Below are 12,578 nucleotides of genomic sequence, written 5' to 3'. Positions count from 1 at the left end.
AGTTCATTACCCTTCTGTCCTCCCTTAATCTCTCCCTCCATGTAAATTCCTCAACCCATTTTAACGGCCACTCCCTTGATCTTGCAATCTCTCGTGATCTTGCTATTCCAATCGTGTCAATTAAAGATCAAACCATATCTGACCATTTCCTTGTATCGCTCTCGACCCACATCCCCCTTTCCCAATCGAAAACTACTTCCTTCTGCATCCGCCCCTGGAAAAAAAAACTCTTAAAACTGCACTTATCAACTCAAAACTGTCCAACCATTGGCCCTTTTTAAACAATGACATTTCTGCAGCCATCGATCTGCTTAACCACGCCCTCACCTTGATGCCCTAGTCCCTATTAAAAAGATTACTCTCTTCCCACGCCGTTCCTTCTGGTACAGCCATCATCTTCGCTCCCTCAAGTCAAAAGGGCGCAGACTTGAACGGATGTGGCGGACAGCTGGTTTCGAAATTCATTGCCAGATCTGGCTCGAAAACATAAAGCGTTATCGGGTCCTACTCTTGTCTACAAAAACTGCTCTCTCTTTCAGGATTGCGAAAATAACCACCAGCTACTATTCTCTTCTGCTAACTGTCTCCTTAGACCCCTCTCCGCTGACTCCACCACACTCTCCTCCAACAACAAGTGTGAGGAGCTGATGGACTTCTTTGTCTCTAAGATTGAGACCATCCACTCAGTTGCCTCTGCAAGCTCCCTTCCTTCACCTAGAGTGGACCAACTTCATCTGAGGCTCCCACCTGCCCTAACCCTAAACTCACATCTTTCTGTGGTTTTTCTTTGATCTCCCCTCTTGATCTCTTCAAGCTCATCCTGTCTATGAGACCCACTTCCTGCTCCCTTGACCCTATTTCCACTAAACTGCTGACCACCCAACTTCCTTTTTTGGCTCCTATGTTCGCTGACATTGTTAAACTGTTCTCTCTCCTCAGGTACTGTTCCCCTCTCCTTCAAATCTGCTGTCATCACCCCTCTCCTCAAAAAACCAACCCTTGCCCCCACTTTGCTTGCTAACTATCACCCCATCTCCAACCTCCCTTTCCTGTCCAAAGTACTTGAACGTGTTGTCGCCTCCCAAATCCGTGTCCATCTTTCCATGAATTCGATGTTTGAATCCCTTCAATCTGGTTTTTGCCCCTGCCACAGTACTGAAACGGCTCTCATCAAAGTCGCAACTGGCATCCTTTGTGAGTGTGACAAAGGTAAACTAGCCCTCCTCGTCCTTCTGGACCTGTCTGCCACCTTTGACACAGTTGACCACTCCATTCTCCTCCAATGCTTCTCAACCATCGTCCAGCTAGGTGGGAATGCACTCGCCTGGTTCCATTCTTGCACACTAATCATAGCCAGAAAATCTCTTGCAAAGGCTTATTTTCCCACTCTCGCATCGTTACCTCTGGTGTGTACCCCCCCCCCAAGAATCTGTCCTTGGCCGCCTTATTTCTCATCTATATGCTGCCCCTTGGTGACATCATCCGAAAACACGGAGTCAGTTTCCACATGTACGCTGATGACACCCAGCTCTGCCTCTTCACCATTTCTCTCAACCCTGCTTGGTATCTAACTTGTCATATTGCTTGTCTGACTTCCAGTACTGGATAAGCAGAAATGTTCTCCAATTAAATATTGGGAAGACCAAAGCCATTATCTTTGGTCCCCGCCACAAACTGCGTTCCCTAACCACTGACTCAATCCCTTTCCCTCGTATCAATCTGAGGGTGAACAAAACTGCACACAACCCAGGTGTCATATTTGATGCTGAAATGAGTTTCCAGTCACATATCGGGGGCATAACTAAAACCGCCTTTTTCCACCTCCGTAACATTGCCCCCCCCCCAGCCTCAGCTCTTCTGCCGCTGGAACCCTCATTCATGCCTTTACCTGTAGACTTGACTACTCCAACTTACTCTTGGCTGGCCTCCCATATTCTACACTATGTAATCTTGGTCATCCAAAACTTAGCATCCCGTGTCCTAACTCTCACCAAGTCACGATCACCCGCTGCCCCTGTGCTTTCTGACCTACACTGGCTCCTGGTTAAACAACACCTCGATTTCAGAATTCTCATCCTGGTTTACAAATCATTCCATGGCCTTGCCCCTTCCTATCTCTAATCTTTTTCAGCCTTACAACCCCACTCCTCAAATTCTGCCATTTTGAACATCCCTCATTATAACTGCTCAACCATTGGTGGCTGTGCCTTCAGCTGCCTGGGCCCTAAGCTCTGGAACTCCCTCCATGAACTCCTCTGCCTCTCGACCTTTCTTTCCTCCTTTAAGACGCTCCTTAAAACTTACCTCTTTTACCAAGCTTTTGGTCATCTGCCTTAATTTCTTCTTTTGTGGCTCGGTGTCAAATTTATTTGTTTTATCTTGTAACACTGCTGTGAAGCGCCTTGGGACGCTTTACTATGTTAAAGCTACTATATAAATAAAAGTTATTAAGTTATTAATAAATACAGATTGCCAAATCAAATAATTGGAAAAACAACCAAAATGAACTATAACTCTAATGTAGAAAGCAATACAAAACTGTAGAGACAAGTGCATTGCGTCGTATATAAGTTTGAATTGCGTGTTATCCGCTGTTGAAAGACCAAAAATGCTGCTTTCTGGGCACTTTTCGCCTTTGCTCAAAGTTCTGCACACCAGTCTCTAGCATCTTGCTTTTCCATATGAGTAAGGGATCGCCACCCCAATCTTGCACCTTTATGTAATTTCAGAAGCAGCTATTGATTTTACTTTTATTTAAACCTGTACCTATATTTACAATCAACATCTTAGTATCTTGCAATTTTATTTTCCATGTTCTAAGTATGCATTCATATATGTAGTGAATGTACCCATTTATACTCCACAGCAACCATTGAAAACTTTCATGTGATAGAAATTCTATCAGATAATGCAATTATCGTCTACCAGACACATAAGGTATGTTTTTTTTTAGATAGTAAAACTTTACAGATGGTGACTTGGTGTAGTGCAGAGTGTCCTAAGTTTGGGGGCTGTTTAGATGCACTTCAATTTAGCCCTGTGGGCCAAATATATTAAATCAGTGTGCCATTTAATGCTTGTAACAGCTGGAAGGAGGTTTAAGACTGGCTGCCAGTCCACTTTCCCTTGCCATGGCATGCAGAGCTCTCAAATTTTGACTTGATTAGTAGGTCAAGTTTGCTTTATAATCCATGTGACTGGGTTAGGGGGTAAGCGTATTGTTCCATTCTTGAATGATCTTCCAGTTTGGTTGACCAATAACTCATCATGACCTTTCAGTTGCTAATTATGCTTCTGCCTTGCAATGAAAACATTTACTCGGAAGAGTTGCTCTGTTTTCACTAAGAAAAGTGGCACTTGCCTGATATTCTGTTAATTGGCTTGAGACTTCATTGGCTGTCATGTCTGTTGTATCAAATTTTCATAATAATTTGTGAATGTTACTGTTGATTCTTTCTGTCTGAAAGACTCTTTCTCAAAGAACTGATGGATTGATGTGCATTGACTGAATTGATCTAGAGAATAAAATTGTCATATTGTGCGCATGCTACCCACATAAATCCTTCCAGGAAATAATCTGTTATAAATGAATGGCAAGTCATTTTTAAAGGAGAGAGAGGGAAAGTTATATGTGCTGCTTATGTGGAAGTCCCTGGGGAGTCAGTACAATCAGCATAATTCCTTTCAATGCTCAAAAGACAGCCCCAACACAACTTCCTTCAACATATAAATACTGTGTCCATCTGCAGTTACTTTTTAAATTTCCAAAGTTATCTGTTCTGAATGGTTATCTTAGCTGAACCTTTGAGATAAACTACACAATGACATGTGTAGCCAATTCACTGTCAGAATAAATGATCTAGTAGCAGTATTTAAAGTTGAAAGCTTCATCTTCAAAAAAAAAAAGTTATTTACAACAATAAATATGTGGATTAATAGTGGTTCAAATTGTAAGTAGTTCCCAAAATCAGAACGCGCCTTTATATGTAGCTCTATGTAATTCAACAGAGGCCACAGGCACAAAAGATGCATACTGAACACATTTGATACTGCACCCAACAAAATATGATGCTGTAATTAGAATGCAAAAGGGTAGCAATCCTCTATAGTTGCACACATGAATGATGGGTCATATTCAATGAAAAGATTAGAAAAGTTAGTAACAGTATTCATTTTCATTTAGGTGATTATCAAAGGTGAAATTATGTAATTGCATTATGTTGGGAATTTGTAGCAATGAATAGTGTTTGACTTGATAGTTTGCTGTTGTTTAGCCAGATCTTTTTCCTGTTTTCCAGAGAGTTTGGCCGGCTTCTCAGAGAGATGTGCTTTATTTGTCCGCAATTCGAAAAATTCCAGCTACAAATGAGAATGATCCAGATACATGGCTTGTCTGCAATTTTTCTGTGGAGCACGATAATGCTCCCGTAAGTGTCTGTTTTCATAAGATTTTAACGACAAAATATACCGAGTTACTTATAGGTAATAGAACTGAAGGGTAACTGAGCACAAAGAGAAACATTGCATTGCACAATTTTATTTGTGTTAAAATGGATAAATACTGGAATTTGCTCGGGCTATTATGTAAATATTTGCTCACTGAAGTAATTTTATTTTATTTTGTACCTTTTACACCAACTTATTGCTGTACAAGTTCAAAATGGTCATGTGTTTCTACACCTATTTAACAGCAGAATAACAGATGTGTGCGTGCCAAAATAAATATTGCCATGATTTGCCAGACACTAGTAAGCCCTCCAGAAGGGAACCAGGCAATCAGCAGAGACAACATCCTATGCAAGATCACATATGTAGCCAATGGTAAGTTTCAGTCTGCACATTCTGCTGAGTTTATAATCTAGCATACTTCTACAAGGAGCTGCTCCTTCCTTCACCCCAGGATGCGATAAAGGAAGTCAGATGGGAATTTCTCAAAGGCCACTCTTGAGTGCCTCTTAGTGGGTGGCTAACAGCACCTTCAGTACCCTCTATTCCAGGAGTAGGCCATTCAGCCCTTGAAACCTGTACTGCCATTCTGTTAGATCATGTACTTCAATTACATTTACCTGCCTTTGCCCCATATCCCTTGTACCCTTATCCAACAAAAATCCTGCAAATTTCAAATGACCCAGCATTCGGAGCCTTTGGGGGAAAGTTCCAGATCTCCATTACCCTTTATGTAAAAAAAAAAAACCCTTCTGAATTCACTCCTAAATGCTCTCGCTTTAATTTTTAATTTATGCCTCTTATTCTGTATTCCCCCACTGAAGAAAATAGCTACTCTGTAGCTATTCTATTGAATCCCTTTATCTTTTTAGACTCCTCAATTGGATTACCCCTCAACTTTCTAAACTCCGAGGAAAACATCCAAGTTTATGGAACCTGCCCTCATAATTGAACCCTTTAACTTCCAGTATCATTCTATTGAATCTGCAATGTACCTCCACACCCCAGCCAAGGCCAGTACATCTTTCCTGAGGTGCGGTGCCCAGAATTGCGCACGCTACTCCAGATGAGTTGTGAGCAAGGCTCAGTACAACTGAACCATTACACTCTCATTTTTGAATTCCAGCCTCCTTGAGATAAAGGCCAAGATTTCATCAGCCATTTTTGATGACCTTTTGTACCTGTGCACTAGTTTTTAATGATGTGTGTACATGGACAGCTAAATCCCCATCACTCCTCTACAGTCACAAGTCTCTCTGCATTTAGATACTATTTTGATTTATCTTTCTTGGATCCAAAGTGAATGACCTCACACTTCCTACATGGATCTCTTTGTGTCACTTTTTTTGCCCACTTACTTTGTCTATGTCCCTTTGTAACTTCCTGCTCCCATCTACACAGCTTGCTGTGTCTCCGAACTTAATGTAATCTAAAAACTTGGATACGTAATTCTCGGTTCCTTCACCAAATCATACATTGAATTGACATGCATTGAATGGCAAAGTTGCTGTATTTGCGTGGTAGATACAAACTAAACTCACCACAGAAAGCTAAGTCTCGTCATTACAAGTGTAAATACCCATTTAATGATGTGATGAGTGTTAACTGCTACTATTATAAGTGCAGAGTGTCATTCCTTCAGATATTGTTGGAGATTTTTAAAATGTAATTTATTTTAACTTTTCCTTTCTCGCTTCTCTCAATCCAATCTTTCTTTCCATCTCTCTTTCTCTTTCTGTACCTGATTTGACATTGAATTCACCGACTCTAATTTACAACTTCCTTCTCAGTCCTTGTGCTGTTAATTTCACAATCCTTCAACCCAATGACTTAAGGAGATATATAGTTGTTTGCCCTGTTCACTTAGGTCCCAGATACCCTGTTTCCCTCGCTGTGACACTATCAACTTGCACTTTCAGCAACTTGCCACACAAAAAAAATTTGAAAAACATCCAACTAATGGCAGATGCTGTTAAATGACCTGCTACAGCAAAATCTGGGCCGAGATGGTTTTGGCATTCTAGCGCAGGCTGTAACTATAATTTGATGCTTATCTCTTTTCCTATTTAAGAATTTTTCATTGAAAGCTAGCATTCTGCTTAGTTGCAGCTTATAAAAAAGCCAGTTTTATTTGCATTAAAGATACCATTGACCTTATAACAAGATAAAATGAGAGGATTTTTATTTTGCTTGCCAGTTGTCCCAACTTTCTGTGGAAATATTGGTTGCTTCCCCATATGTGGTGGACCTGGGCTTAAATACATGACGCTGCTTGAAGCAACACACCCACAATGCAGAAACCGAGTTGCTTCCAAATATTTCAGCAAGATAGCCCAGAAGATTAGCTGCTCTGGCCTTCTTGGACTTGGATAAATTCAGGAAATGTGTCACTGGTTATTTCTTTGTTCTTAGTAAATCCTGGAGGATGGGCACCAGCATCAGTACTTCGAGCAGTTGCAAAACGTGAATATCCCAAATTCCTCAAGCGTTTTACGTCGTATGTGCAGGAGAAAACTGCAGGCAAAGACATTCTATTCTAGTATCTAGAGGTATAATATAGCATTAACCAGTTAATTTTATTGAAGTATCATTAAAACGGTTTAAGCTCGATATTTAGCGAAAGTGCTTGAGCAAACTTTTCAATATTTTGACAACCGTTCATGCTTAATGAAATTTGAAGAGAATATTAGTTATTGTGTAGATATTGGGTTGATTGCATTATTTGAGTTAGAAACTGAATGTTTACACAAACTGTCCTTATTGGCATTAATACAGTCCTTGAAGCAAGTTGCTTGCTCCTTGAATTGTAAACAGTACCATGTGTGCAGAGACTTCAGGGAAGAAGAGGGAAACAAATTCCAGACCACACAAGTTAAATGTTCACACCTTGTAGTAGGAGGCAGAATTTGTGGTTAACAATTGTGGGATTGATGACAGCCATTTTTGAGATGCTGGGTACAATCTTCATCAGATCATTGCAATTATAAATCTCATTACGCAACAATTTCCTGAGGTACACTATCAGGAGGTACAATTGCTTTAAAATTGTGGTCTCCGAAGACAAACTTACTGAGTGAACTGTGGCTGCAGGGTCCATGTCTGGTTTGTAAGCATAATGGTCCCTCCCTCTCTCAATGCTGTGGATTAGAGGCAGCCTGTGGTTGCAACAACACTCTTTCTGGTTCATTTATGAACTCAATCTTAGCAGTTTAAATGCTGTTTTTCAGGTAATGAGTCTGCAGCAGAAATAGGTTGCAGCTTCTTGAGTGCAATTTCATCAAGAGAAGACTGAAATATTGACTCTCAATTTGCTCAGAAATAGCTCTCCTCAATTAATAATTCAGAATATTGTATCCAACAAAAAACAAAATGCATTTATATGGTCCATTTAACATACATGATGTCCCAAGGTGCTTTACTGAGAAATAAGAGCAACATTCTATAATGAAATATCTTGCAATGGTTGGGAGCAAGAATGTCCTATATTGGTGACCCTTTTGTTCGTGAAAGTATTTTTATGTTTAAAGAAGTATACAAGTATTATGTTTAAGCAATAGTGTTAAAAATATTGAAATATATGATCTTGTGTCTTCAGTGTTCAGCATGGATTTGCTGCTGTTTCTACAACGCTTTCTCCAGCGATCAACATATAGAAGCAACGGTGTTCTCCTACATTCAAGGATTACAATAACTCCAAGCTGGCAAATTGAATTTCCAGCGTCCTTCCCTCTCGCAAGGCCAGTCCCAGTTCACAGCCTGCACCCAACTGATGTAGGCTGTCATTTTGCATCTGTGGCTGATTGTTCAACACTCTGTGCTCTGTTCCATTTTAGTGCATCAGTGTGTAATTCATCTGTACGTGCAGCTCATACAGCTGTTTACAATTTGACCCAGCAACATTTTTCTACAAAAACAATCACATTTTGGATTAAAAATAAACATAGGTTTATGGCTTTAATTGTTAAAAAGATAGCATGTTTGTTAATGTAGGCCTGCATAATCATGGCCAAAATTTCAACATTTTTGCAACAAATTAAATCTAATTTGTGATCTTAAGTTGCACAAATGTTAGCCATCTTTGGGGTCTGCAATAAGGTGTAATTTAAGTCTTATTTGCGTCTTGCTAATTAGCATTCTATAATCACTGAACTCATCACATTCTTTTACTGGTCAGTTCTAAAACCAGTGTCCTTGTTTCCTACTTTGAAACTAATTTCTTGTAAAACTCGTTCAGGACTGTCTGTGCCCTTTGACCTTTGGCATTTGCCCTTTCTTGTTACTATCTCCTATGAAGAACGTGCAGTTTTGATGGAGATTTTGAAAAGCTTTATTTCTGTTTTGTTTACGAACTATATTTCTACTGCATTTTTAGTTTGTATATTTGTTACATATATATTTTGTGTTGTAATTGAAAGTTCTGAAATCTTTAGGATGGTGGTATGGGCTGGAAAGGGGATTACTTGAAACATGTCAAATATGGATTTTTCATGTTGAAATAGATTGGTGTTCTAGTCATGACCAGTGTAGACATATCGTCGAAAGATGAATGACTGTTTTAAGCAATATTGATGGAAAAGCTGTGCATTATTGTAAATAAGGTACGCCAGCTAAGTATAGTTAAGTGAAGCCCATTGCATAAATCTTTAGTGCACTACTTTCAAAAAGTGTACACCTTCCTGTTCATTAATGCAATTGTGCAAAATCTGTTCTGAATTGAATTAAGTGCTGTTCCTGATGTTTGATCAGTGGAACTACAGGAATGGATTGACATGCTCTTGAAATGTGTTGCAATGTGGAATGGATACATCTGAAGAACTTCAGTTCCCATGAAATTCTGTGCAGTGAGATCTTCTTTTCTTCCTGTTGGTTTCAAGACAGTACTTCGTGGTGTGTCTGTTACTGGATGCAGCTAAATTTTTACACTTGGTTTTCAGGACTGCTGGATTATAGAAATCTTTTGTCTTAAAAGTTGTGCACATTGCACAAAATTTCCCTCCTATTTTGCAACAAATAGACTTGATTTTTATTTTAGTAAGTCTAATGTTTAGAGCCGCCACAGATCCTTTTATATTGTTAATAACTGATGTTACAACCAATAGGATGTAAGCAAATGAATATCAATACTGTGACCAGCAGACTTTATTTTTGCAGCACAATACCACATCACTCACTACATTGTATATATTACAACAGCTTCAAATGTTAAAGTGCCTAAATTTGAGGAATGGTTAAGTGATCAATAGATTGTCTCGATGTATTCTAATAGAAGCCTGGCCAAGTATGGGTTATAGGTTGAGGATTAATTTAGAATACTATATATCTACATTATACCTGAACTTCTAGGCTATACCTAAAAGCAATCCAACGGTTTATAAAGAAAAATCTTCTGATCAGATCCATACTTCAACAAACACCACTCATGTCTGCATTTAAAATTAATATGTGGTAAATAGCTATAAATCAACAGGAAGAAAGTTTTGCTTGACTGAATGCAGGGGTTTTCTTTCAACTAGACCAAAAGAACTGGTTATATATAGCGATTGTTATCAGTGAAATACTAAAATCTCGATCTCTGGTTCATTTTGGCATTGAGGGAAATTGCGAATAGTTAATGCCAGCCAGTTGAGGCATCATATTATAGAGGATGCCTTTTGGAATCCAGTTCAGTCTACTTTAGTTGGTAGAAATGTGCTGCTTGATGAGGATATGATGAAATTAATTTCCACAAAGCACTCTCCTAAGAAGCAGATATGATCCAGAAGGTCAGACTATATGAAGGAGATTTCTTCTTTAGAAGAATTTTTTCTTCCCTGGGCCCTAATGGTTTACTGGTTCAATTTCTCAGACACTGTTCCCTCCCATTTTGGTTAACCTAACCTTTGTCTTCTGTGTTACAAGGATCAATGCTAATTGTTGTTGCAAGGCAGATCAATTTTATGTAAAGTTAGTATTCCAGGTACTTGTATTAAAACAAACTTGTAAGTCAGATATTTTAAAATGTTAAACTGGGCAGTGTGTGGTTTCTTTGTGTCAGTTTTTCAAAAAAGTGCAGTGCAGCAAGTGAGACCTAGCATTGCAATATCACATATTGTCTCTAAACTCTGAAGCAGGATAATAATGGCAACTCTGGGACGTTAACCACTGCTTGGTAGTATTTGAGAAATGCTATGTTTCAAACAATGGGGAATATTTGTTTTTGGGAAATGATCACACGTAAGACCTTATTCCAAACTGTTATTTGGGTCAAGCATTAATATGATGAGTTAGATAAATTCCGCTCTCTGCTGATGGGAATAGGTTCAGTCTTCATTCTGATCAGTTGTTTAGTCTTTGTGCTAATTTGATCATATCTTTGTGAAGAAAATTATTTTCATCTGTCCTGTACTGCCTTTCAATTGGGCAAACATTGTAAATCATGGAAGCAAGCTACCTTTAGACGAGAAATACAGAAATCGAAGCCAAATTGTACAAATGAGCCATATACTGGATTCAAAGTAAATATGAAATTCAATAGCTTACACCCAGATGTTTGATACGTTGTTTTTTTTTCAGCAACTATATTCATTTCAGTTTACTTAAAACCCCTTGTGTTCAACACTGAGCAATCCAGAAAGTTTGAGCATCGGTTTTATTGGGAACTTGGTGGAAAAAAACAATAAATTTTGATTGAATACCCCAAATGAAAACCGTTATATACCTGACTAACTTATCAATGGGAACTTTAGCAACGGTCCAGGTTAAAAACCTGTTACTGGTTTGAATTAAGCTAACTTAATAAATTGGGAAGTTTACGTGTATAGAACTTGATATTGTTAGTCGCAGTTGCACTAAATGTGATGTAATTTTGAAATTATTCTGGTATAAAGTGATTACACTAAAAGAGGCAGTTGTAAAGTATTGAAACTTCTCTGGAATGTAAAAACACGTTGTCATTTACAGGTTGAAATATGGACTTCTATCAAAATATATTGAGTGTGTAGAATGTGGTAAGAGATTTGTTTTATGAAAGCTTTATATCCTGATTTAGCTTTGTGTACAGCAAAACACTGGTTAATATGTGTCTGTGATGTTGGACTGTAAAACAGTTTTTCCAATCAGCAATGTGTAAAGATCAGTTTATAAAGTTTAGTTCCTCCATGTTATCACAAATTAAAATCCAGTATTTAAAAAGTGAAAAGTATTAAAACATTATAGAAGATCTTGAGCATTTTGTGTGTTCTTTAAAAATGTTGATTATCTTTAATCGGTAAAATTCTTGTAGCGCTTTCAATATAACTTAAATGCAATTCGTGTTCCTCAGTTTGCTGCACTGCTCCCTCATAAATAAGGGTGAAATACTTATTGATGGGTAATAAAAGAAAGAACTTGCATTCACAGCACCTTTCATGACCTCTGGCTGTCGTAACGCACTTTCCAGCCAATGAAGTACAATGAAATGTAATCACTGTTATAATGTAGGAAACACAGCAAAATTGTGCACAGCAAGGTCCCACAAACAGCAATGAGATAAATGACAAAACAATCTTTTTGTGGTGTTTCTTGAGGGATAAATATTGGTCAGGACACCAGGAGAACTCTGCTGCTCTTCGAATAGTGCCATATTACACCTACCTGAGCACAGAAGGGGCCTCAGTTTAATTTCCCATCTGAAAGACTGCATTTCTGACAGTGCAACACTCCCTCAGTACTGCACTGAAGTGTCAGCCTATGTTAAGTGCTCAAGAATCTGGAGTGGGGCTTGAACCCACAACCTTCTGACTCGGACAAGAGTACTACCACTGAGGCAAGGCTGACGCCACAGCTGAATCACATCTTATTACCTATTTTTCACACATACATTGCAGCAGGGGTTACTGAATAACAATCAGAACCAGAACTTTGGTTGAATTTTTTTATCATCTTTTTGCCGAAGCTGACTATAATTAAGTCAATTTGTAACCCTTTCTCCAAACACCTCACCATTGGATTGGCTTAACTCGGCATAGGCCAAAGAATGTAACTCTGCATCTTTGTAGCCGACATGTCTCAGTACCACACTGCATGATGCATTTATCTACATGTCAATCCAAGGTATGGCTTGTCATCTAGGCTCTTCATCAACTGCATTTAATTTATTATGCATAAAGTAATGC

The 12,578-nt window shown here is 38.7% G+C and overlaps 1 protein-coding gene across 7 annotated transcripts in view; it reads left to right on the top strand.

Annotated features, from left to right (window-relative positions):
• LOC139268010 (ceramide transfer protein) overlaps nucleotides 1-11,645 on the top strand; it is a 188,789-nt gene extending 177,144 nt beyond the window's left edge. For 6 of the 7 annotated variants that reach the window (XM_070886009.1, XM_070886026.1, XM_070886003.1 and 3 more), the window contains 5 exons: nucleotides 2,867-2,937; nucleotides 4,299-4,427; nucleotides 4,692-4,821; nucleotides 6,859-6,995; nucleotides 8,042-11,645. In XM_070886009.1, coding sequence (XP_070742110.1) covers nucleotides 2,867-2,937; nucleotides 4,299-4,427; nucleotides 4,692-4,821; nucleotides 6,859-6,986 — 458 coding nt within the window. In that variant the 3' untranslated portion in view covers nucleotides 6,987-6,995; nucleotides 8,042-11,645. The remainder of the gene's footprint in view (nucleotides 1-2,866; nucleotides 2,938-4,298; nucleotides 4,428-4,691; nucleotides 4,822-6,858; nucleotides 6,996-8,041) is intronic. The other variant, XM_070885986.1, reaches the window with a different exon arrangement.
• The last annotated feature ends 933 nt before the right edge of the window (nucleotides 11,646-12,578 follow it).

Source organism: Pristiophorus japonicus, chromosome 1, assembly GCF_044704955.1.
Source record: "Pristiophorus japonicus isolate sPriJap1 chromosome 1, sPriJap1.hap1, whole genome shotgun sequence".
NCBI lineage: Eukaryota > Metazoa > Chordata > Chondrichthyes > Pristiophoridae > Pristiophorus > Pristiophorus japonicus.
Note: the sequence above shows the minus strand (reverse complement) of the source record. Positions and strands in the feature narration are given on the sequence as shown.